We start from the raw sequence: 26878 nt of genomic DNA on the forward strand, positions 1-26878 counted from the left end.
GCATTTCACCACAGAGCTGCACGGGAGGCACACTGCTCCATCCCACCCCGGGGAAATCAGTGGGGAAAGGCTTGCAACAAGGCACAAAAAAGCAGAAAAAAAGAGCAGCGAGACCCTGAGCAGCTAAAATAACTGGGGTTATTTTTAGCACTGCTGCTTGTGCAAGAGGAGAGCACTATCAGCTCCACTGGCAAGGCTGATCAGATTCTTCTTCCAGAACCCTGTCTTGTTCCACTTCCTATCTGAGAGCACAGAGCCCACCAGGTCAGTGCCGGAAAGCTGTACAGAGTAAGAGATGCCAGACACAGTATACCCCTGACCTATCTGCCTTCTGGGAGTTGTCCCTGGAATGCCCCTCAGCCTACAGCAGGGAAAGTGCAAACAGTTCAGCAGTATTAATGCCCAAGCTTGCTCCCTGGGCTTGTTTTGTTCAGCTCCTCTAGAAAGTCTTTGTCACCTTGGCTGCTGCTACATATGCTGGAGGACCCTAAGCCCATTCCAGGTTAAGTCCTCAAAGCAGAGGGACTGGCACAGGTACACATGCCTTGTGGACTCCAAAGCAGATTAACAGTTGGACAAGGAAGACTCCCTTTCGGACCAGGCAGGCACACAAGCTTAAGTTTAACTAGCTCTGGACTCCTCGCTTAGGACTGAGCTTTGTGTTTGCATTTATAGCCTCCTGACATTTCCAGCAAACTCAGCTTCCTAAGCTAGCACTGGACCTCTAAGTCTAGCACCTGCTTCTTCCTGACCACATAATCCTCTCTTTTTATTTCTACATCCAACCCTCACTATACCAATGCAGTTTGAATGCATCAGATGTTAGCCTAAGACATAAGAAGCTGGTATCTCACAACATCTTTCAAGCATTAATGTACTTTCTCTTCCCATATCTCAACCTTCAGCATGATAAAACACTACCTGATAAAAATCACCTCAAAGTATAAAGACCTTTAGGTAAAAAATTTCAAAAATGTTGATGACAACTGCAAGTGGACTTAGAATAAAAGCACCTTAAATTATGACTGCAAGACAATGAAAAGTCACTGCTGGGCCACTTAATAGGCCCACTCCTGCACAAGCAGGGATATGCTGCCTCCAGAGGAGGCCCATGCTCAAGTATGTACAAGGGTTTCATGCTAAAGATGCTCAAATCTACAGCAAACAAGGTGGTCTCACAATGTCTGTGAAGTTCAATCAGCTACTTAAGATTACAGATTCAAACTGCTAATGAGCCCTCTGCAAAACTAAGCTCAACTGTTACATAAACCAGAACTGCCTCAACATAAGGAAGATGCCACTCTACCTAATTCATCTCAACCATGCAAAAAATAAACGGGTCTTGTAAAGAGTACTCAAAATCCAGTTATTTTAAGGTGGGTTTTTTTTCCCCCACTTCTTTTGTTTTAAACTCCAAACTGGAAAAGCATCATAACCAAGAAATCTCTACAATAATCAGCCAACTTCCTCCTGTACCACGTTGGCAGCTGTGCCTCTGCTGACTTGAGGTTTCCCAGCAGGGAGTGATGCAGTTTTCCAAATTGTTCCAATTCCATCAGGGCTTTCTTTTCAAAAAGAGTACCTCAGATCTGCACAGGAGCTCACAGGTATTGAGTGCAGACCTACAGTTGAGGTGCTACGCACATTCTTGAATGCCTAGTTTACCCTGGAAACCTCCTGCAACAGTTTGAAATGCAGTCTGCATAAGCAGACAGAGGCAATTGAAGAGGGGAAGGACCTTCATCTGCTCCAAGGACACTACGACTACACAGCCTAAAGGTCCAACCAGATCTCCAACTCCAAACTGGGGCAACAAAGAGTAGCAGCACCTTATGATCTGCAGCATCAAAAATAGCTTAATGCTATACCCGACCCAACAAAGAAATTAGTACGATGGATATAGTCAAAATCAGACACCAAGAGTAATGAGGGCTTGAAGGCAACTAAATACACCAGGACCATCTCATCTCACCACACAGAGAGATAAGCTGTAGACAAAGGCAGCACTGAGCTGCATAATGACACTCTTCTCTTTGAGGAGAAGCACTGACAACGTCCAGTAATAAAAAACTTGTTTCCTGACAGCCTTCACCATCTGAGAAGAATGAACCTGTTATGTACTTCTCTAAAACCGGAACTAACAGCATGTCCACGGGCCTGGAATAAAGCCACTGAAATAGCATATACTTTGGAGAATTAGGAGGATAGCTTGCAGCTAGAGAGGTCTCACTAAAGAAGTTTTTGTGATACAAGATATTAGTGACAAGGTAAGTAAGATAGAAGAGGTCATTTGCAGAAGGACTGAGAGAAAACAGGATGACTTCTCCCACCTGCGCTCCTGGTAGCCATCATAGGTCGAGTCATTCAGATAAACCATGGGAAAGCCAGGAGCCGCTATTGTCCCTCCTTCAGGGATGCTATAGGATGCCAAACCATCTAAAAAAGAAGGCCATACACCTCAGAAAAACAGCAGCAGCTGCCTTCCGTTATCTGTCCACACGACCCTTCTATTTACGATGTGGACCAGTTCTGTGGGTCTGGAGTTCCCTCTGGATACACAGGGACACATATGAGTCCCAGTCAGTGTGGTGGAAGGACTACTTTCCAGTGACAGACAACTGCTACTTACCATACCACACACAGCCATAGAGCTCCACCCTCATGCAGACAGTCATGGGCAGCTCCGTCACAGGAATTACGCGGACAAAGCGAGCAATGATGGGAGGCCGAAGATCTTTCAGAACCACATCGTATGTATCAATGTTGCCTTGTATTACCTGGAAAAGAGAAGTCCTTATCAGCAACTTCTCCCTGTCGTGCAGTCCATGTGTACAGTGCTGTAACTGCATGCCATCAGTGTAAGACTGGGGAGTTTTGCCACGCAGCACAGTTGGCAGCTGCTGCTCCCCTCCTCCTGCCTGGTGCATGGCTGGCAGGGTGAGGAGTATTGCCACTTTGCTTCCTGCCCACTGCAGACCCCTGCCAGGCAGGACTATGATGAAGAGGAGAACAGCAGGTGGAAAATGAACGTACAATGTGGATCACATGCTGCAGAGACCTCAGGTTACTTGTCCATAACCTCTCTTTCTTCAATCAATCCTTCGTGTACATTCAAACAGCAAGTAACTGAGCACTTGCCTTCATCATTAATTACCTTGTGGGGTGTCCTGATACCCTTTCTCTATGAAACACTGAATTTTTCTTGTCTCATGCAGAGGTGCTGCAGTGCCCAGTGGATGGAAGGGCAAGCAGCTCTGCCAGACAGCACATCCCACTGAAGTGCAGTCTGATGTGCCAGGGACTTTCACCTTTCCCTCCTCCTCAGCTTCACTGCAGTTCACCCAGCAGTGGTCCAGCTTTGACTATCTTTGTAGATCCCTTCCAGCTGAACTGTTCCATCTTTGGTAAAGGAGAACAGCCAAAAAGTAAGTTCACTTCTGCATCCTCTTCAGGCTCGTCAGTAGACTTTTAACTGGCTGCCTCTTAACATCCCTCTTCCTATGAGGGATGCCCATGACTTATTCCAGTGAACTGGAGACATAGCTAATCCTTGAATTCAGAAACCAGGAGACAGTGACAAACTCTTTCAGCTCTCAGATGACCTAGTACAAAAGATCTAGAAGCTAGCTAAGCAGGATTCGCCACACCCTGCTGATAGGAGATAATACCCAACAGCAGACAACATATGGCAGAATTTCATTTAGACTGCCATTGGATTAATTTTCCTCCTTAAGAAGTGCATGCAAAAATTCTCCCATGGCATTGCAGCCAGTCTTGAAGCATCCCAGTAAGAGGAAGAAAGCTTCAGCCACCTCCCAGTCTCTCATATAAAAGGTACCTCTGGACCACCTCCATAATGGAAAAACAGACATTTTTACTGCTCTAAATGGCAAAAGATAAGATTGATTTTGTCCAACACCTCCACAAACCGCCATTACTGTTGAGCAAGCTCAGCAATAAGCTCAGTGTGGACAAACTCAGCACCTGTCTCCTGCCTTGGCCACTGCTGATGCCAATCAGTGCTCCCCAAAGTACCAGGAATGAAGCTCTGCTGGAGGTGTATTACTGATGCTGAGTATTATTGAGGGCCCAGGAGTTCACAGCATTGCAATGGCAGAGCTAAAGAACAGCATCATCCCTAACCAGCGTCAGAGACAAGAGGACAGCACCTTGGCCCTTGTGTACTCTGCACACTCCACGACTCAGTGCCTAGCACACTCACCTTCCTGCCCTGGCGGTCTTTCCAGGAGATCCAGCGCTCCCCGTTGCGGCTGTAGTCAATTCGATACGCACGGGCAAATTCTTTGCCTGTGGCACGGGCATGCCGTCCCTGAGTCCCAATCAAGGTGATGAAAAAGAGCTTATGCAGGTCAATCTGGAGGAACTGTACATCTTCTGGTTGCAGCAAGCCAGCTGGGCACCAGGCTCCATCCCCCTCTTCCCTTTGTAACCTGGGGCAAACACACATTAGGAGGCTTCAATTCCAAGCACCTATCCTTCCCCAGTAACTCAGGAGACACCTTGAAACTGAGAATTGAGTGAAAGAAAAGTATCAGTGAGAGCTGACAGCTGGCTACTAAAAGCCTCTCCCTTTTGGGCTGACTGTTGAGACTTCCCCTGCTCAGATAAGCTCCTTTTGTTTTAGGTATCTCTCTGTAACCAGTTAAAGTCATTTCTGTTCCCAAAGCAATAATGTAATGCTGCTCAGAAACAACTGAGCTACTTCAGTAGAAAATGGTGCACTGCTCGCTTTTTAAGCATCGTGCCCAGAAAGTGCATCCTTCCACATCTCACACAGTATGGTCTGTTCAACCTCCTCCCTACAGCTGTATCAAGCACAAAGAGGAACTGTCTTAATATACATTTAAGAAAGAAAGCTCTGTCCATCTACACATTATTCTGAGTCATCTCAAAGTATCTGTCACCTTTCCTTCATTCACCAGACTTGCTTGTGCATGATATTGCTAGCTACATGATGTGGAGCTCCGTGCTCAGAAGTTGAACACTGCAGTACTGGACACACAAATTCAGGCTTTTATCCTTGGAGACAGCATGCCAAGAAGAGCACTCCAGCCATCAGCAGGTGGAGCCACTAAAGGCAACAATGCATTACCCAGACTTCTGAGTTTGGCTGTGCAAGCCAGCAGGTGGTGAAAGTTTCAAATGTGGACAGATTTCCTAGCAAACAGGAAGCTCTTGCAGCAGCATCTTTGTTGTTCTGACAGCATTCCCAGCTCTAACGGATGGGACCAATGAGTGCAGTCAACCCCTATGTACCAAGGAAAGAAGTACTGTCGAGAAGACAGCTATGACCTCTGTTAGTCAGCTAGGGGGAGTCTTCATGTCTTCACAAACAGCTGCCCTGGCAAGCAGATGATGTAGCAGATAGTAAGGGATGCCCCAGGTATCTGCAGAACTGGGAGCAAGCCATACCTCAGAACAAAATGCATTTCCCAGCTTCCAGACTCAGACTTGTTAGAACACCATTAAAACATTAAAATCTTACCTCTACCATAGACTAAGAAAAGCAAGCACTAGGAGCTTTGTACAGTTTCTGACTGTTCAAATTCTTTGTTAAAACAGTATAAATATAAACAAATTACTGCAGCTAACTTGAAATTCCAATCTGAGTTGCAAAGAAACCATAGGAATGTTTGTCATCATCATAACAAACAATGCTAAGGAAAGGCAGATTGTAAATATTGTGAAAGTTATCAGTGGTAGCCTTGAAGTAAATGAAACAACAAAAAGCTCATGAGAAACACAGCGGTATCGCTCGACTCTAAAAGAAAATGAGTCCTCAAGCTGCTTTTCAACAGTTCCACATCTCTACGTTTTCCAGGTTTTTGGGTCCAAGTGGACACAGCCCATTTCTTCAGTAGGATGCTGTTGAAAAGTCCATCCTCAAAAGTGATTTCCTACAATTTAGTTTCCAATACTCTTCAAGAGTCCCAGGGGTGCTATCCCTAGCTGACTCACAAGGCACAAATCCTTTGGAGATTTAGTCACAGAACCACAGGAAGATCAGTGTTGGAAGCGGCCTCTGAAGTCCAGTCCAATCTCCCACTCAGCACAGGGCTCAGTCCAATATACACTGTGCTGCCTGAAGCCCTGAACTGCTCCAAACACTGAGACACAGCCACCTCTCTGTGTGTGTGTGTGACATCTCACCACTTCACAGGGAAAATTCTTAACACTGAGTCACAGCTCCCTGTGTCACAAGTGTCTTTAACAGCAAAGCTAAACAAAAACATTTTCCTCAATCACATACTGGATAACTTTAAAACGTTAGAATTATGTATTTTGCCATACATTACCGTGCATACTGGGGTCCTGTGGAATCATACCACTGGCTGGAAGCAGTGATGTCTTCATCCCGTATCGTGCCTTCGTGCATTCCCAAAGGGTAACGGCATGTAGCTGAAAATAAGATCCAAAGCAAGTCAAAACCAATACCAACTCTGCTGAGATCAACAGACTAGTTTAATTAAAAGGCTGCCATGCCTAGGGAATAAACGTGGTAATGATAAAATCGAGAGCACAAATAAAAAGGATGAAATGCTTTGTGACTGCAATCAACTAACATCGTAAGTAATGAAACACACTCAGTACCATTCAGCAAAGTCCTGGCAAGGCATAACCTTCACAAAAAAGAACAAGAAACCTGAAATCATACCAGTATTGCTGACTGCATGGACCTATTCTACAATGAAACATATAGTGACTTTTTTTTTTTTTATAATGGGGCAGTAAATTCAACACTGAGCCCACTGGCAGCAGAGGGGGTCCACCAGTCTCAAAGAGGGAAAAGCATTCTAGCCCAGGAGTTGGCAGGGCTCACTGAGATGGCTTCAAACTAGGTTTGAAGGGGGAAGGGGATAAAACCAGGCTGGCTAGAGAAGAACCCAGGGGCAGCATGCCAGGGTTGGGAACAAGGCTAGAAATAAACCTGGCAACTACTGTTAAAGACAATAAAAAATATTTTTACAAATATATTAAAAGCAAAAGAAAGGCCAAGGAGAATCTCCACCATTTATTGCATACAGTGGGGAACATTACTATTGAGAAGGAGGAAAAGTATGAGGTTTCAATGCCTTCTTTACTTTTGTCTGTAATAGTCACATGAGTTATCCTGAGCTAAAAGACAAAGATAAGGAGCAGAATAAACTCCCTTACAGTTCAGGAGGGAACAGTCTGCAACCTGCTATGCTACCCAGACCATCACAAGTCCATGGGACTAGACAGGATTCACCTGAGGGTGCAAAGGGAGCTAGCAGAAGTGATTGCCAAGCCCCTTCCCATTATTTCTCAGCAGTCCTGGTCAACTGGGGAGGTCCCAGACAACTACAGACCTGCCAACACAATGGCTTACACCTACAAGAAGGGTCAGAAAGAGGATCCAGGAACATGGGGTTTCATCATGGGTTTGGTAGCCTGACTTCAGTATCAGGGAATGTCATGGAGCTGTTCCTCGAGTGCAATCACACAGCACACACAGGACAAGCAGGGGATCAGGTCCAGCCAACATGAGCTCAGGAAAGGCAGGTCCTGCCTGACCAACCTCATCTCCTCCTGTGACCGGGTCACCCACCAGGTGGATGTGGGAAGGGCTGTGGACACAGTCTACCTAGACTTCAGTGAAGCCTTTGTGCCTCCCACAGCACTCTCCTGCAGAAGCTGCTTCTGTGGCTTGGACAGGTGTACTCTTTGCTGGGTAAAGAAGTGTCTGGATGGCCGAGCCCAGAGCATGCTGGTGAATGGAGTTACATCCAGCTGGTGGCAGGTCACACGTGGTGCTCCTCAGGGGCCAGTTTGGGGCCTGCCCTGTTTAACATCTTTACTGCTGAACTGATTGAGTGCACTCTCAACAAGTTTGCAGGCTATACCAAGCTGGGAGGAAGGGTGGATCTGCCTGAGGGGAGGAAGGCCCTGCAGAGGGATCTGGACAGGCTGATCAACAGGCTAAGGCCAAGAGGATGAGCTCCAACAAGATCACTATAGTGTATGGGTACTGCACTATGGTGATCTTAAAGGTCTTTCCCAGCCTTACTGACGATACAGTTTTATACAATATAAGAAGGAAGCCCTTGTTAAAGATTCTGCTTCTTCTGGAATAACTTGAGTGCTTGACATGTATTCAATTCTCACCAGCCCAATAATAAGTGAGAAGTTAAAGGATATCTGTCACAGATGACCTCACAACTCTGGCTTATGGAAACATCTGTACTGCTGCATCACTGTAGGTCAGAACAAATTGAGCCACGTCCACACCGCTCACGTTGGTCTGTCGCTGTATCCCTCCAGGTAAGCGTGCTCAGACTTGGTGCCTCTCCCAGGAGTGCAGACAACAGCCTGAAGCCACAGGACTCTGCAAGCTCAGCACAGCCCAGTACACCACGGACAGCGCAGACACAGCAGGCCAAGCTCTTCCCCCTGATGTCATGTTTTGAATATGTCTTGGAATATTAGAGATGCTTCAGAAAACTCCAAGTCTTAATGTATTCATTAAGGCTCAGTATTCAAACAGGCAACTACGATATTTTTGTCAGACTGACATCAACAGCAGACTGAAAAGAGTTATATAGTTATTTAGGATTGTTATGAAACAATTAAAAGCAGAACAGTCATTGGTAAATCCTGGAAAAGGCAGAAGCACAAAACCTACTTCTTGTTACCACCAGACAGAACACACAGACTGAATAACTACCTGCCAGCACAAGTCATGTCAACAGCTCTGGAGCAAGAGCTGTTTGGCTTCAGCTCTTACTAGGCACAGTATCACTGAATGAGTTTTGCTCTATATATTCTTAAATAACCTTGTAGAGAAGATGAATGGTGAGGTGACAACATTTACTGATGATACAAGACTATTTAATATAAAAAGATGCCATTGATATCAGAGGAAAGTTCCCATGATATTGTATGACTGCAATAAAACAGCACAGTAATTCAATGGCAGCAAGTGCAAGAACAACTTCAGTGTATAAGTACAGCAAAGACCGAAACAGCAATTCGGGATAGGTGGGTTATGATATAGAGACAGGAGACTGTTCTACAAACACTTGAATGCTGAGAGCAAGTGAAGTCAAAAAACAACTCAGTCCTACGGCAAAGTATGCAAAAACCAGGAAACATCACTATACAATCATCTGTATTCATGGCCAGATATGGAATACAGCCTTTACTTCCTTTTCCTATAGAGAAATGTAGAGAATGCAGCATAGATTATGCACAAAGAGAGGTCCACAGCCTCATCACAGAAGAGATCACTGGCAAAGATTATTGACATCCTGAACAACTAGTTGATGTCTCTCAAAATACCAGAACTAGGAGGCATCAGAGGATCAGGTAGCTGAGTTCAAAAGCAATACATCAACATATCCATCCTTAATGTATTAAACACTCTATGAAAGCCACAGGTTCATGTGGCCTCGGATACCAGCTAGGCACACTCTCCAATGCAATAGCACTAGTGGCTACCAAACAGACACACACAAGTACTCACTCAGAAAGCTCTGAAGCAGCAGAGGCAGCTGGGGGAAAGCAACACTGCAGAGCTAAACACCTGTTCTGACACTGAACAGTAAGCTTAGTAAACCAAACCAGCCTTGTGACTTAACTCTCACCTGTCCCATCACAGACCACTGCAACCTAACCTATCAATGGAAAGTTATTATGCTGCTGATTTGTGGATGAGTATCTAAAGACTTCCCAAAAAGGCAAAATGATCGCCTGAAAGCAGAGACTGCTTTTTGTGATTCTGCAGTGGGAGTCCTGTCTGCTCACACCTCTGCTTAAGATTTACAGCGTTCCCAGCAACAATGCCATACAGAGAGCAAATGGAAACCAGAGCAGCCCTGGCACTGAGGAATGCACTGTATACAGCTGGGACTCCCAGCAGCAGAAAGCTCTCACCAAAAATCAAGTCCCCTTGTGCAAAAAGCCCACCCCTGGGTTCTGTTTAGGACTCCTGCTCAGACTTCCCTAATTCTTCATTATACACCCTAAGACACACTCCCATGCCAAATAGACAGAAGGTGAGAAAAGCATCACATCTGTTACAGTGAGGTCAAACATCTGATGCTGGGCAAAAGGACTAACAAAGGATCCTCCCCACACAGGCCTGGCATCATCCACAAAGCAGCCCCTTTGGTTCAGGGGGCACGTGCACTCCTTACAAGCAGTGCAGCAGCCAGGCTCTGGAGGTGTTTCAGACTGCTCCTGGAGCAGCTCAGATGAAGGCAACCAGGGCAGCCTGTGGGTATTACATCCAAGGAGCACCAGCTGGGCCACGTGTCTGGGTGGGAATGGCACAGCCATTGGCACAGAGGCAGCTGAACAGCTAGGGGATCTAAGAAAGCCACAGCCAGAACTCAGAAACACTAGCAAAAACATTTCTCCTTGGATGAAATTACTGCCAGAGGGTGGTACCACAGCCTCGTGCTCACAGCCCAACCTCCAGCCAAGGTCCCGTGCTGAGGAGAGCCTTTCCCCACATGTAATTTATGTACTTACCACCACCAAAAGGGATCTGCATGCAATTGTTAAATGTAGTGGAAGTACAGGGAAAACAATCAGAACCAGCTGGCAACCTTTGTTCAAAGCTGGGCATCGGGAGCAGGCATATAAATACCTGCTGAGCTCCCCCGTGGGCCTCACTTCACATCTGCAGCACAACCTCCAACTGCTACAAACATCCACAGGGGACATCAGGGTCAGAGCCAGACACAGTCACAGGGCTTCAAACATAGACACAACTAGCCCCTCCAGGGCAGGGCTGCTGGCTCACTGCACCTTGGGCCAACCTGGACACAGATCAGACTAATTTATTTCAGACTGTCTCCAGCAGAAGCCACCTTATTATGGTGATTTCTGCAATATACTGCAGATCATTATCTTATTAATCTCTCAGACTTGTAACTTGCTCAGTGCTGCAGGATAACAGGTCACTCCCTCCACAGGGTGGTCTCATAGGTTTGTACCCCTGCCTCTAGCCTAGCTTTCAGCCAGGTAGGGTTTACTAAATGTTTCCTTCCACATCTCTCACCAGAATGCCCCTTCCTGACTGCAGAACTGTGGGTTGTGCTTTGCTAACTGGTAATTGGCATTCCACAGTGAGCAAAGCATCTCTGAGCCAGCCTAGAGCCAGGTTTGCTATGCAGGTCACACAGCCAAAGCAACGAAGAGAGAACCAGAGCTCCACACAGGCCTGCTGAAAGCATTGAAAGGAACAAATCCACATGCCTGAGCCCTCCTGGAACAGTCAGATGTTGCACACCAACACCATCCAAAGTACACCATCCACTTCAGTCCAGAGGCAGGGAATCATGGGCTATATTAGCAATGATGTTCATACCCATTTGTTACATTTACATGCATTCACCATGAAAGCCAAAGAAAGGCTGATAATAAAGACATGGGAAGTGGGAGATTGGAGCCCTCCCCCAGCCTGGCAGCTCCCTACCAGGGTTGACTTCGGAGCCGGATGGCTCAGGCAGGAAGGCCAGCAGCAGTATGCAGAAGATCATGGTAGCAGTCAGAGACGCTGCGCAGGCTCAGATGGGTACGAATCCTTCACAGGCAGCAGCTGCCATCTACATTTCTGAAACACAAAGCAAAGAGAAGATGAGAGCCCTCCGAAGGCAGGACAGCCATTCTGCTGTGTGAGCATGCTGCACTGCCATTGCCTCAATGCAATTCACGCCTTCAGAAGCACCCTGACCTCAGCCCTGCTCCAACCATCTCCTGACCAGGGACTGACTGATGGGTTAATACTGCCTGGCTACCTGTCTCATCTCTAGAGCTGAGAGTGTAATCCAGCTCAGCTGCTCAACCTACTAGGCAGACATACTCAAATACTGCTCATAAACACAGCTAATGAAAGTAATCACTCCATTTGTTAACTGCTTTTCTCGTTATATTAACAAGTACAGAAGCTGCTGCTACAGCCAACCTGGACGGCCCAGCCAGGCTCCCCAGGCAGCACTGATCCACCCAGATACACACTTCTATCCACACCGACTGCCTACTCGAAATACCCAAAACTTGTCACACAATCTGGAGATAGATACCTAAACCAGGCTGAAAATAATCTCTCCCTTCATGTCCACACTGCTGCCAAGAGAGCATGTGCACTCACACATGCAAGTACACTTAATTTCCTGTTTGGAAATGAGGAAAATAGCAAAGGGCTTACACTGCCAATTTCAGTGGAAAGACACAGTGTGACCTCGTGTTCCTTAAGGTGTTATCAGTGAGGTTACATTAATTCCTTGTGTCCACATTCATTACAAACTGCCTTGAGAGGTTCCCATCCTGAAAGACTGCTTTAAGAGAAGGCAGGTTAGAGGGTCTGTCTCATACTTAAGCATTAAGAAAGAAGAAAACAGAACAAGCCAATAAATTAAAAGTTGTCATAGCCAAGGAGTATTTGCTGAAGAATCCTCAGAGTGGTATTAAAAAGGCAAAAACTGAATGTTAGGATTTGTTAAGGAAAGGAAGAGATCATCACCACGCCAGATCACATACACGTTTAGGAATGGCAGAGCATCAGATGCCATTAGCTCAGAGATTTCTAACAAAAGACTATTTTTCTTACCCCGCATAATTAAGCCAGGCGAGTCACAGCCTGAAGTTGCCATGGATACCAAAACAATTGGCTTTATTCAACACAAAGATGCACCACTGGTTGCTAATTCTGAAGGTAAAACCTTTGGCTTAGGAAATCCCCCAGCTGCACATTGCTAGACGCCCAGGAGCTAAATCAGGGTTAGAATCACTGAGGCTTGCCCTGTTTTTATTCTCCTTCCTAAGGATTTGCTACTGGCCATTGTCCTCGCTGGATTTATGCCATCACAGAGAACAGCTCTGAGCCTGAAAACCAACCGAAGGGCCTTGCTGGGAAAGCCAAACGTGGTGCAGGAGGAGGAATTAATGATGGGTGCTGTGCCCCACAACATGACAATATGAGCAACAGGGAGAAACCTCACCACTGCAAGGGCACTTCCTGAGATGGAAACAGCAGAGAGCTGCTTGGAGGAGTGTGGGGTGCCCTGAGCACAGCCCAGAGCAGCTCTGTTGGGCACAGCCTGGGCTGGGGATGCTCCTTCCCCCATGTGTCCCCATGCTGTAACAGAGCTGCCAGGTCCTGAGGGGGTCCTGGCAGGAGAACAGCAACTTCAGAGACATCTCCTAGGTGGTCTCTCAGCTGGAGGTTTAACAGCTGCCAGCTGTACAGGAGTCCTCAGCTGGCAGAGGACAAGTACATAGATGCTCCACACCATCACCACCCCCCTCAGAGCATGAGGACAGCCTGGCAAGCAGGAAAGGATGAGACAGCTGTGAAGACACAGGCCAGCTCCCACCACAACACTCCGGAAAGGTCCTCTGTAAGTGAGCCAGGGTTAACAGCCAAAGAGCACTGAAACAGATACTGCCTACTGCTAGGTAAGGACAAGAGTCCCCTGCTGAGGCAAGAAAAGAAATCAGACCAATCCCAAACATGATTTTAAGCACTGAAATGCCTCGGCTCCCTGTCTGAGACAGGCACCAACAGGTACTAAGTCTTAGCATAAGGACTGTGCCTTCTGACAAGAGAGTGGTGCTAAGGTTGTCACCCTTTCAAGTCACAATGACCACTAATATCCCTCCAATATAATACAGAAGACATGCAACAAATATAGCAACATCATCCAAAATTACCTGATTTGAACAGGTACAAAAACACCATCATATAGGAGACCTTTTACCTAAAGATCACATCCTAAGTCAAACCTATTCAAACCTAGCCATCTATCCAGCCACACTGTCATATATCCACCTGAACACAGTGATGAGTATGTGAGAGGCAACAAGAGGGAAGAAGGAACTAAGGAGAGCAAGAGAAGGCATGCAGAAACACCCAAGCAGCACTCCAGCTCCTGCTATGAGCTAGCAGCCAGTGTGGGAGAACAGCATGGGCTGGGACAGCACACAGGTTGCTTCTCCCAACCTATCCCACAGACCCGGCCCTTCCCAGGACTTGAGGGGCATGTGGAGCTCAGTAGGTCACGCAAACCCAGTGCATCTTAAGGGCTGCAAGCTGAAACCACAAGATATAGCCATAGAGGCCAGCATGGTCTCTAAGAAAGACTAGGAAAGTTTCAGAGCTGGCTGTAGAGCTCACCTGCCTGCAGCTCTATGCAAGCTGGCTCTGCACTTGGCCTAGAGACGTCTGCTTCCATTCCCTTACCCAGAGAGCAAACAAAATTAGCAGGACAAATGTCCCTCACCACTGATAGCAGACAGAGGACAAAGAGCTGGCTTGGACAAGCCTCACCCCTCCCTGATGGCCACAGTTGAGTGAGAAGAATCCTCACCTTTGTACGTAGCAGTGAAGAAATATTTCCAGCAGATGAGCCCTACGTGGGGATGCCAGCAGCTGGGTTCAGGCTGCACTGAATTTTCTCTTTCAAGCACACAGAGTTCCTGGTCCTGGACCACCACTGCGTGTATCTGAGAGCAAGCAGCATTGCTCCTCATCTTCTCAAGGCCCTACTGCAGCTGTTGGTGCCATGAGAAAGGCACCAGGATGTTTTTTCATTCATCTCACAATTTAGAGGAGCTTCAGCTCCACTCTGGAGCTCTTCATCCTGGAAATTGCTGTTTGAACAACTACTGATGTTGATTTCTGTTGAGGCTAAATCTCAGCTGGTAGTAGATTTGATTTCCAAGCTGCACACTTCTGTGTGCTAGAGCACACTGGAATACACTACAAAATACAAGCCTCTACAAACTGCTTGGAAATCATCTTCCTAATGATTTTTTTCTGTGCTGACAACTCGCTTTCCCTCATAGCTCTTTCAGCTGCACTGTAGTCCCTTGGTTTATGGTGCCTCTCCTCCTGACCTGTGAACGTACACAGAGAGTGCCAACACCACAGCACAAGCTAAAACCAGCAAAAACAGGATTAGCAACATCCTCACAGAGGCAAGAAAGTGTTAAACTCTGTCCTTGGCCTGAATGGATCAAGTTGCTAATTGCTAACAGCTGGCTGCAGGAGAATAAAATCCTGTTACAATCATTGTGAGAGTGGAAAAAAAATCTAGTTGCTGAAAAACTCACTGAGAAACTCAAGAGAGGGAAGCTGTTTTCCCAACATATCCAGCAGATATCATGTCTGAACAGCCAATCCAGCTCTCCAACAACACGGCTCGCCATGCCCCAGCATCCTGCATGCCCTGCAAGCACAGCGAGCACAGGAGGGAGCTGTTCTGTAGTGATTCACATGAAGAAGGTGGGACTTGGAGCTCCTCCAGGCACTATTCTCCCTCCAGAGATCCATTACAGGAGGTCTGGCTTGTTTGCAAGCCTCTCTAGATCCCGACTGAAACAGCCATTTGTTTTAACTGGTTCCTCTGCAGATCATTACCTTGGAGTGGGACCTTTGGGTTTGTTGCAGGAATCCCATTAAAGATGCCCAGCACTGTGCCAAGATAGTCGTAGCCAAGGCTCATAGGTGTGGAAGAAATGTATGCTGTGTAACAAGAGGATCTATCCAGAACTGAAATATCCTCAGAGGGGGTTCAGGAATGGTCAGGATGACTGGACGTTACAGCCCAGCGGTCCTAAAGGCATTCAAGGAGGAAGCAGCAAAGCCACTAACTGGGGAAATGTCTGAGGGCTGAAGAAAGAGGCTGGCAGGTGTGGTTACTATTTCATGGGCTCCAGAACAGTGGTGGGGCTTTTCTGTTCCAACAGTCCACCTCTGGAGCATGCACAAGCCCACACAGCCCCAGTCCTGACCAAACTAAACGTGCTGACAGCAATGCATAGCCGCCTCCTCCCAATAAGCTCCTACTTACCAATAATAAAGATTCTGGCTTCACAACTCAGCTGGCATCACAATAAGAGCACACAGACACTGCAAGGAAAGGCAGTATCTTCTAACCAAGCCAGCTGCCATTAGATTGGAAAAAGCACAAGCTACATCAGGACCCCTGGCCTGAGAAGGCCATCCACCCCAGCACCAGGGGTTCACCAGATGCCAGCAGCCCCATTAACAAGTTTTCCCATAAGCACGGTCTCCACAGCCAGCACTGGATGTAACAAAAGGAGAGGTCTTCGCATGACTAACAGATGGGACCAGGGCAGACCAAGCACTGTGGAGACTGAAGACCAACACGCTGGATACTAAAGGAGAGCTGGGCAGGCCAGTGAGGTCCCCCCTCATGCAGGGGACGGCCAAGGAAACCAGAACCCCATGGCAGCTTCTGGAGTGCAGCAGGGAACACAAAGCAGGGCCAGACCCCACAGAGCACTGGGTAACAGTAACCAGACTTTAGGGGTTGGGGTTCATCAAGATGCATGAGGTCAGAGGCCTTAGTAGAAGTGAGCAGCAATAAGCTTCAGGATGATCCCTGAGGTGGCATCTGGAGATGTGCCACTAGCAGAGAATGCACGGGGGTCATTCAGTGACCAACAGTGTTTCCGAGTAGCACATGGGGTAGGGATAGGGACACAACAGAGGGGCCTGCAGCAGCAGACCACAGAGGTCTGGTATGCTTTGTGTACCACCCTCCAGGTGGGTGATGGGGCACTCAAGAAGCTGGTGGGGGTCTGAGCCCCTTCCAGAGCACAGCCCAATATCTGATAACGCTGTAAAGGGAAAGAAAGCAACACCTCACTCCTGCAAGATTTTAGGAAAAAAAATAATCATATCTCATGCACTTGTACGTGGTGGATATATAACACCTGGAGATGGCTCAGCTCATGGCCCCAAGCACTCAGCAGCCTCAGCTGCAGCCGGGAGAGGTGTGGAAGTCTGGGCAAGTTGGACACCCCAAAATGTAGCAGCATTTCCCTCTTGCCTGTGGGCTGGTTCCACTGCAATGGGGCATCCTCAGTGTGGGAAACTGCTCAGAGCTCTTACTGACAAACCAGATTTAAGGATTAGTGAACAAGTGCAATGCAAACCATCGAGCTAACCAGGCCAAAATAAGAAAAAGAGTGGTAGAGCCTGAGATAAGGACATGCAGTTCACCATACTGTGGTGCTAGGATGGCAGGAGAATGGCGGATGGGCATCAACAGAAGGCTCTGACCATCTCTGCTGTTTGTCCATGCACAGGGATCACTTTGTGCCTTACAAGAGCTTCCCTCCTACCCAGGACACACAGTGGCACACATACAGCTCTCCTCTATTCCTTACTCTGGCATTTCTCTCCAGATTTAATTCCTCCTCTTTTTTGAGACTGTTTACTTCTTTCTTCTTAAACAATCTCTAAAGCACAGCAACTACAAGCTCACAGCGTTCCTCCCAGAGCCACCATCTCCCGCCCTGAGGCTCACATAGCAACCATTTATATGACACGTTAACCACACAGATGACAGATGGAGTATTAAGAGCACTCAATCTAAACCACCTTCCTCCCTCCTCATTCTCAAGGGGCTCCACCATAACCTTTTACTTAACAGTGTTCAAACTCGCACTCAGAAGGAGCTCGGGTTACCGAGGCACAGAGCTGTCTGGGCTGGAAGAGCTCCTGGGGAGAGCACTGACCCCCTGCTGCTCCAAGCAGGGTTAGCACCAAGCTCAGAGCAGCAGTGCAAGGTCTTAAAAGCTTCCACAGACCGACCGAGGCTCCTCCAGCTCCTGGGCTTCAACTGCACTCTGTCTTCCCTAAGATGAACCAGGGAGCAGCAGAGCTCGCCCCACAAAGGCTGAGGTACAGCAGGAGCCCTGTTGTGCAGCACAGATCATCCTCCCCCTGGCTTCTATTTTTGGGAGCTATCAGGTGGCACTCTGTAAATCAATCTCATCAACAAAACATGGATCGGACAAATGGAAACTGGGATGGTGACATCTTAGCACAGCTATAAGGGAAGGGAGTGCTCATATCAGTGGCAAAGACCATCACCAGCAGCACTCAGGAGAGTGCCTGGAGCCCGCCCTCCCAAACCAACATCAGAGTGCTTCACCCACCAGCTGGGTGATGTGCCAATGCACATCTACACAGATATCAGAGTAATTCTCACTGCCCTGAGCTGTATTTGTGGGTTTTTCTTTCAGTTGTAATTAGCTTTTGCTGTTAATTGCCCCCTCCCAGAAAACCCAGCTCACACTCACAGCTCCCAACCAGCGCTTCCATGCAGACTGCTCTTTTTAAAAGCCATCCAGGCCAAGCAGTCTCTTTGCAAAAGCAGAAGGGGAGCAAACAATGCGCAGAGCAGCGTGGAGCATCCAGCCCTGAGCTGGTTGTGCTGTACGAGGGTGGGAGCCAAGCACTAAGAGACGGTTCACTGGAAAGGAAAACAAACTCTACGCTGGAACTCCTACTAGTTCAGCTGGCAACCCGGCCTCCACCAGAGCACCTCAGCAATGCGAGCGCTACCAAGTGCTGTGTCTTATGGATTCTGTAAAACACCCCTTCATTCAGAAAATCACGTGCACCTGTCACTGACCTCATTACAGTTCCACTGTCATCTTACCCCAAAACATTTACCTATGCACCATGTGTTTACAGACACCAAGCTGGAGAAAGCTTTTCCCAACAGCAGCAAGAAGCACAGGTTGTTAGTACCGACTGCACTCCATGGGTGCAGGCAGCTGCACAGCACAGCTCACTCTTCGGAGGGCAGAGCAGGACAAGGCTGGCCGCACGCAGCTGCTCCGCACCGCTCTGTGAGCTGTGTTTACTACAAAGCACTCCGCAAGTTTAACTGGGGAAGTGCCCCACAAAGATGGGTGCAGAGAGGGGCAATGCTTTGGGGTGAGCTGAATTGCTGCTGCAAGCCCGGAGAGCCAGCGAGGATTTACAGGCAGCTCTGCAGGGCTTGCTTTTACTGGTACAGCTTGAAAAGATCAAGTTGAACTTCTTGCACACAGAGATGAAATTTTAATTAACTCGATGCTCCAGTAAAATACCTAGCACGACTGCAGATAGTTCAGAGCATCCCTGCTTACCGCAATGTATTTCAAGCAATCAAACCAAACGCTTTGTTTATAAACAAAGCAAAACACAAGGACACTGAGAAAGCTCCCGCAGCATTTCACAGCCGCAGAAAGGCAGCGTGGCAGAGCCTGGGGGAATCTTCAAGACAGACCACAAAGAGAAGCTCGCCAAAGTAGTAAGACTAGGGAAGGCAGGACGTATAGGAAAAGCTGAGAGTCCCAGGATTGTTTGAGGCAACAAGGAGAGAAATATGAGAAATAGCAAGAAAAATAAAGTATGTGAAATGACAATGTCTCGACAAAAGAGAGGATCCCATTTACCTCTTTTCCACACTGAAAACGGACTGGAATTAAAAACAGCGCATTAAAATTGAGGAAATGAAATCCCACAGCACACCACGCACGCTGAGCCCCCGGGATGCACTCCACAAAGCAACGCAGGAATCATTCAGGGAAGTGGATCTGCACAATGTGAACATCTGCACTTCCCTCAGCAGACGAGGTTTGCTGGCTGCAGGCCCTCACCCAGCCAGGTATGAGCAAGCCTGTAATTAACACGAGCACAGAGCCCTCTGCTACAGGTCAGGCTCCTGGCTTTCCCTGTGCTGTGCTTCGGCTCTGCACAGTCTTAAGCAGCTTCTTGCAGAGAGAACAACACTATCCACTTCTTATTTAAAAGCAAAAAAAAAAAAATAGAAACCCACCAACGCGTTGTCCTTCACGACACACAAAGAACGGATGAAATTTCAGCCAAGCTATTAAATAAAAACCCGTGGAGCAGAGAGCAGCCCTGGAAGGTTCCCGGTGGGAACAGGGCTGTTTGGGAAAGTTCCCAGCACCTGAAAAAAAAGGGGTTTACCAGGGAAGTAATCACACTTATCAGGAGTGGCTGCTACTGGAAAGCCCCAGTTAACCCTCGCAAGGACGCAGAGGAGCAGCATCCTGTGCACTTCTGTGTTAGGTGAGTCCGAAGAACATTGACGGGGCCACAAAGCAGCTCTAAGTGCCATCAGGAGGGGCAGGGAGGCTGGCACCGTGCCCCCAAACCCTTCCTGCGGGCGCAACCGCTCGTAAACCCAACGCCAGCTCCACGAATCCCCCCGCAGCCATGGAAGGGAAGCGGGGCCGAGAGCGAGCTCTGCCAGCACAGCCGAAAGCTTCAGCTCCTGGCCCCGCCACCTCCACAGCTCGCCGTGCCGACTGCACGCTCGCCTTGCCGCCCCTTCGGGATGGAGCGGCGCGGGGCCAAGGGCCTCCATGGGCCGGGAGCAGAGCGCTGCCTGAGGCCCCGCTGCCTTCCTTAGGCCCTACCTGCCTCGCTCGGGGGTTGCCGAGCGCAGGGAACGACCACAACTCATCTTCTGTGCCCCGTCGCCCGAGCCAGGCTGTCGTTCCGACATTCCTTGCAGCCTTCCACCAGCACGCACGATATGTTCAAACTTGAGTAACTCCTCCCTGCTCCCTCCCCTCTGCACACACGGATGGGCCCGAGAGATGGCCCTGCCTCTATCAGCGCAGTTCCTATAGCAACTCCCGACCGAGCGGATGGGAAGGGAGCAGTTTGTGAGGCAGATCTGCCTGCTCAGATTCCTCTGCTCTTCCCTGTTCCGCCGCCCCTCCTCGCTCCAGCGCTCTCTCTCCCCAAGGACTGCTCCGCTGGCACTCGGCCCGGGCTCTGCCTGGAGGAAGGCCAAGCTTTGAATTCATTTAGTAAAACCACAACATAAAGCAGCTCTCCTGCTCAGGAAGCAGGGCCCGTGTAGTCTCAGAGGCAGGCCAGGCCCAGCCCTGCACCACCAGCTTGCACCTTCTTGTTTAACACAGACAGGAATAAAGAAAAGATACAGCCTCACTGCGACACACTCACAGCCCTGCACCAGCCTCGGCTGTCCGTGGGGGAAGGTAGAAAGTAAAGGTGTAACTCATCACTTATTAAATCCAGATGACAGGGTCAGTGCAGCCACAGTGCTCCTCGGTCACCTGGGGATTGCTGCTGTAGTGTGTCCTGGAAGGAGAACCGGGTGGTGAGCAGAGGGCAGGAGGCACCGTCAGCACAGCAGCACAGCCCTGCTGCTCCCCTTGGGCTGGCATCACACACAGCACGGCTTGCAGATTCTGCATATGCCTCCTTTCCTTTTAGAAATACAGGAAGAAAGAGAAAATATCAAACAATACCAGGCAGCACTTGGGGGGATCGCTACAGGACTGTCACCAGCAGGAGACATTGCTGAGGCTCTGCAGAAGCAGAGCTAAGGCCTACACTGCTCCTCCACGGTCTGCTTGGAACCAGCACCAGGAACAGCATCGGCATCCCCATCCCTGTCCTCTTCCATGAGAGACCAGGATTGAGGTCTGCAGAACAGTGGGGACCAGCACAGCACCAGGGGAAGGGGGCTCTCCTGTGATGTCATGCTTTGGGAAACGGAGCCACACGAAGTGTGCTGCTGCTGCTTTGTGATCAGACCTCTAAAGGCAGGACTGAAAGCAAGAGGGCTCTGCACTGCAGAGAAACATGAGCCATGATGTGCCCACACCAGATCTGAACTGGAAAATACTGCTTTGAGTTGAGATGCATGTCACATGGGCAAGTCAGATGCTTCCTTGCTGTGTTTTCTTCCCTGCCTCCTTGCCCCGTCTCAGCTACACAATTCACCTCTGTACTGAGAAAGTGATTTACATTTTTCCTTTCCCCCTTGGGAAATTTTCCCGTATATTCCCAGCCTTAGATGATGAGACAGTCACTAGGGCTCACTTACAGTTTGGGGCAGAAGCACATGACTGCAATAGCTGGAGGAGCACAGACACGAGACGTCTCCATGCCTGGGAAGCCCTACCCCAACGGGGTGCAACTGATACAGATCAAATACACAGAACCCACTCTTCTGCCAGAATAAGGGCATCCACCCCACCAGCATGGCAGTATTTGTGGGCCAGGCTGGGGCCAGCAGGATCCCTGTGGGATAAGAGACAGCAGTTAGCAGCAGAAGGCAGCTCTGTGAATCCAGAGCAAGCAGTCCAGGAGGGACTGCAATATCAGCATCACAAAGCAGCCACCTATCATCAGAAGCAACATTAACAGTCTAGCAAAACCCCCCTGCTCCCCGCACAGCACTGGGAGGAGCAAGAGCACAGCGATTCGCTGCGCTGCTTTCCCAGCGGACGGCCGGTGCAGCGAGGCACAAAGCACTGCTAAGAAATCTGCTGAGCTGGCACTTGGACTCGCTCGCCTTCAGCACAGTCTCTCTGCTGGATGCCCTCTGAAATGTAACTGTATCCCACCGTGAGCATTCACTAATCAACCCTAGACACAAAGCAAAGCAGAAAACAGTGCTTTTTCCACTGGAATGAGCCCAAATATGCATGATAACAGATCCCACTCAAAGCTATTACAAACTCAAGCACTACAGCGAGCTCTGCATCTCACATCGCAGAGGGAGCATACTTCTGCCATGGCATCATCGCTTCTCAAATTGTGTATTTGAGAGGCTTCCTAATGACCTCATACAGCACATGTGACCGGTAAGTCATCTTTCTCAAAGGACCAGAAATAACATCAACAGACCCTGTTTTGGTTTTGCACAGAAGTGCTTTCTGCAGCACGAGCAGGATTGCAAGCTGCAAGGAAGCAGAACCAGTGCAGGCCAGGCCTCCGACGGACTGTGCTGGGCTTCAGCAGTCATCAGAACGATGGACAGACGAAGGCCCAACAGCAGACACTTACATCCCATATACAGGTTTAGACACTGACTTCTTTATTCTACTGCAGTGCAATTCAGTCGTTTTGGAGGTGCCTACGTGGTGTCCTGCAACCCAGAAACATTTCAGGAGCATTATTTATCACAGGAGATAAAAGGTGCTCTCAAAATAATGCTTTGAAAGCCCTGTTCATTATTTACAATTCAGGCTTTAAAAGCAGCTTTTGCTTCCAGTGTTTAAAAATAACATCAATACTTGGGGAGTCCAAGGAGCAAAGTAGAGATTTGAAAATTGTGGCTGGTGAGCTGGAGCTGTTTGCATGGAAACCGGGAAGCTTCCTTGGCTGCTGCACCATCAGGTGGCACTGGGAGAAGTAAGTGAAAAGATGCTGGTGCTGAAGGAAAAGCAACTTAATAGGAAGCTGAAGGCAGACTGACAGTGTTGAACAATTCAGCAGATCCCTCTTCATGGCGCACAAAGCCCCCGAGGAAGAAAAGCCACACAATCACATTGCAGAAATGAAGGTCAGAAGAGCACCTCTGGCTGAGCAGGGATGACCAGGCAGAAGAGCAGGCACAGTCCCACCATGGAGGTTGTCCTGCTGCATTAACACCATTTATTCTTTCAGGGTGGAAGCCAGATCCCCCCTTCACCTTTCCAGGCCCTCCTGGTGCAGTGCCTTCCACTTACTTGAAAGGCTGTAAGTGCTTTGCTTACAGCCCATGCCCAGCCCCCAGGGCTGCTCAGCCACGCTCTGCTGCTATCAGCTTTTCATGGCAGCACACACCGCCTCCAGCCACACACCTGGGAAGGAAAGGAGGCAGAGCAGAACTTGGCACAGCAGGGAGGGAAAAGCGGGAGGTGTGTGAGATACCCTCCAAAAATCCTGTGGGAACGCAGTGATAGATGACACGCTGCCCAGAGGTGTACGGCAGGACAGTAGGACAAGGTGGTGCACACAGTGACATGCAGGGGACAGACCCTTGCCATACACAGCTCCTTGTGGTCCCAAACACTACAGAAGACAACAGGGCTTGGAAGAAAAGCTCATTTCTCAGAGCACGCTCTGCTGTGACATGGAGCAGAGGAGGGCTCTGCACCACTTTGCCATCCAGGGAACAGAATGGCTGCACAGGGAGCGAATGAAGGAGGGTTCCTCCTCCCTAGCCCACAAAATCTCTCACCTCACATTTGGAGCTGTAATGCTATCAGCTCAGTTTCAACCAGCAGCACCTAGCAGCTTTCTGTTTGCTGTTTGTAAGCACATTCCTCAGCTGTTACGTTTTGGGCTGTCTCAAAGATGGAATGAGAGGAGAAGGCAAGTTGTGCTGACTTACACCTGCAGGTCAGAACAAGCAGAGCACCATCAGCTTAGCTGTAATTGTACTGACAAAGCCCCAGCAAAGACGTCACCCAGACAGAGTAAACTCCTGGCGTACAGCAGTGCTCAGCACAGACGTTTGTAAACACTTTCCCTTGGCCATCTTCACCAACTGAACTGTCAGAAAGGAGCAGAGAACAACATTATCTGCAATCAGCCATCCCTCCCTATCCCTGGACACGGGACCTGCCCTAGTGGGATGTTTCCAGCCTCTGCTTGCCTGCACAGTGAGCCACACACCCACCAGCGTCCCAAAAATGCACTCGTGTTCTTCCCTGTCACAGCATGCTGCTCTTTTTGCCCTCCAGCCCCACAGTGAGTTTGGAGCAAGGAGGAAAGTGCAAGGAGAGCTCCCAAGCCAAGCCCTCCTCACCTGCAGCAGTGCTTCTCCACGGCTGCTCTCTCCCCCCCAAAAGTCACCCATGTCAGTCTCTGTCGTGCAGGCTGCACCAAGACCACCAACATTTGAGCATGCGTTCCAGACTTAGAACAGCTAACAAGCTGCCCTCACTGGAGATTTTCTCCTAGGAAAGATAAGCAGAGAGGCCCAGAAAACCCTAAGTACAGAGTGAGCCTCAGCAAGGAGCAGCATCACACGGGATGCTTTTCCCTGCAGGGGACACGGAGCCAGCAGAACTGGAGGGGCTGCGCACAGCTCCTGGCAGCACCAACATTACTGCCTTTACAGCACAGACCCCTGTAGCACTTTCTGGTGCACAGAAGGATGGGTCAGAACAAGAGCTGTCAGGCAAAGCCAGTCTCTTGCAGATGGGTTTGTAGCTGTTGTTCCAGGACCTTCTGGCCAAACGACCCCTAACCTGCCCTCTGCACTTTTGGCTCAGGCCAGCACACAGGCAGCAGCTGACAACAGCAGCAGCCACATTGCTGCAATTCCTCAGCAAGGACCACCACCTTCAGACCACCAGGAGGTCACAGGAACCAGCACTCCCAGCCATTTTCACTGCCTGGTATGCGAGCAGAAGGCCTGGGCAGGCTCTCAGCGAGCAGCTCAGATGGGCAGGACACCAAGGGGTCTCCACACATGGCATAAGGCAGAGACTGGAACCATCCACAGCACCACAACTCTCAAACGTGACCACCGCACACAGCCCCAGCCAGTGCACAACAGAGGACAGCACAACAATCCCACCAGCTCACAGAGCAATCATTTTAATGCTGTGAGCCCACAGGCTATCTCAGGTCTCCCCGCTAACAAGGGGATGGCAAACACAGGCCATGGCCCCATTTCAGTCGAGCAGCAGAGGCTCAGGATGTTTTCACTCCCAGCACTGATCCCCATCAGAGCGAGGCGTCCCAGCCCAAGGCAGCACAGGGATGTTGCAATCCCCAGCTTTGTTAGAAGAAAGCAGCCCAGCCCAGCTGACACAGGAGGCCCCTGCTCTGCCCTCACTGCATGCCCACCATTGCCTCTCTGAAGCTCGTGGCATTTTGCCAGGAAGGCTTATTTTTCGGATATTGAGAGCCATTCTGCACTCATAAGCAGCCAGGATGAGATGGGCAGCTCAGATGGGTGCTGCAGCAGGCAGGCTCAACTTATGACCCTGTGTTTTTCTGAAAGGCACACGGACTCTGGGGAAAACACTCCCCTCCCACTGCGAGGGGCTGAGGAGGGCAGATGAAAGGCAGCAACATGCCTTGTGTATGGGTGGCCTCAGCCCGGGTTCACAGCTGGCCCACGCAGATCCCACGTGTGGCCCCAGGGCAGGGGATGCTCACAGTGCAGTCCCATGCCTGTGCCAAGCCTTCATCCCATCTGGGCACATCTTGTAACTGATGCAGCATGGAAAACACTCTTGTGCTCATCTGAGCAATGGGACGTGCCCTGCAAGCACTGCTTCGTCTGCAATAGCCCATGCAAATGTGAGGAAACCACCTCCCTTGGGACTCAGTAGAAACACCACAAGGATCAGTTCATGTTTCCCATACCAGCATGGAAAAGACAGAAGGATTCAGATATGTTTTATACACTATTAGCCCTGCTGGGACATTTCCCAACAGTTCACTTAAATGTTTTGAAACCTGCAGGATGAGGTAATCCAAACCTAAACCCACACTGTAGGGTGGTGCAGTAGGTGCAAAAGCAAACAAAAGCTGATCCTGCACCATGCCTGTGCATTTTCAAGACTCAGCCAAACAAAGCCAAAGCTGAGTCAATCACACACTGATCTCCAGTGGTCCCACCTTGAGCAGGAGGTCAGGCTGAACACCTGCAGACATCCTCCCCAACCAGGGTTCCCACACTGCTGTGACAGAGAGGATGCAGAATTGTTGCCAACACTTGCAGGGAAGATTCACATTGAGTGTGAATCTAAATCTAAAGAGATTTTCTAGGTTGTACTAAAGCTTGGTTGACGAGGACACAAGGGCTGTGTGTGTGCTGGCACACAAGTATCCGTGCTGTGATGCACTGCAGAGGTCTCAGGCAGGTTCAGCACACTGTGTCTGCCTGTCCTTGCACAAATGAGCACCCTCCATAAGAGATTTCTTCTTGGCAATTAACTTCAGCTATGTACTCAAGCACAAAAGCTTACAAGACTTCCAGAATGCAAGCGAAAAGCCAGGCAGCCAGCAGCTCTCAAGAAAGGAATCCTTCCCCACTCATGCTCTGGGGACGTCTCAGAAGTACTGCTGCTATTCAGTGTCCTTCCAGCACTGAGATGAGGTCAAAAAACACCACGCTGGATCCTGAGCTGCTGCTACTCACAGGCAGTCAGTCCTCGGGAGAAGGAGCACGTCTGCACGAGGCCCTGCCCGCGCTGTTCCCAAACATGGAAGAAAACAAGACTGCTGCTAGCTACATGGATGGACAAGCACCAAAGCGATGGGAAGAGGAAGGATAGTTGAATGATA

The 26878-nt window shown here is 49.2% G+C and overlaps 1 protein-coding gene across 2 annotated transcripts in view; it reads right to left on the reverse strand.

Moving 5' to 3' along the window:
- LOC136049392 (discoidin domain-containing receptor 2-like) overlaps nt 1–20405 on the reverse strand; it is a 36024-nt gene extending 15619 nt beyond the window's left edge. Inside the window, exons 1-6 of one of the 2 annotated variants that reach the window (XM_065737652.1) lie at nt 20242–20405; nt 11465–11602; nt 6318–6420; nt 4223–4451; nt 2630–2777; nt 2331–2436 (exon numbers count right to left, since the gene is read on the reverse strand). In XM_065737652.1, the coding sequence (XP_065593724.1) occupies nt 2331–2436; nt 2630–2777; nt 4223–4451; nt 6318–6420; nt 11465–11528 (650 nt within the window). In that variant the 5' untranslated portion in view covers nt 11529–11602; nt 20242–20405. Of the gene's footprint in view, nt 1–2330; nt 2437–2629; nt 2778–4222; nt 4452–6317; nt 6421–11464; nt 11603–19251; nt 19271–20241 lie in introns of those variants that run through there. The other variant, XM_065737653.1, reaches the window with a different exon arrangement.
- Between the last annotated feature and the right edge of the window lie 6473 nt (nt 20406–26878).

The sequence above is a fragment of the Cyrtonyx montezumae genome, unplaced genomic scaffold, assembly GCF_038088225.1.
Source record: "Cyrtonyx montezumae isolate F1298 unplaced genomic scaffold, pur_monq_1.0 scaffold_20, whole genome shotgun sequence".
Classification (NCBI taxonomy): domain Eukaryota; kingdom Metazoa; phylum Chordata; class Aves; order Galliformes; family Odontophoridae; genus Cyrtonyx; species Cyrtonyx montezumae.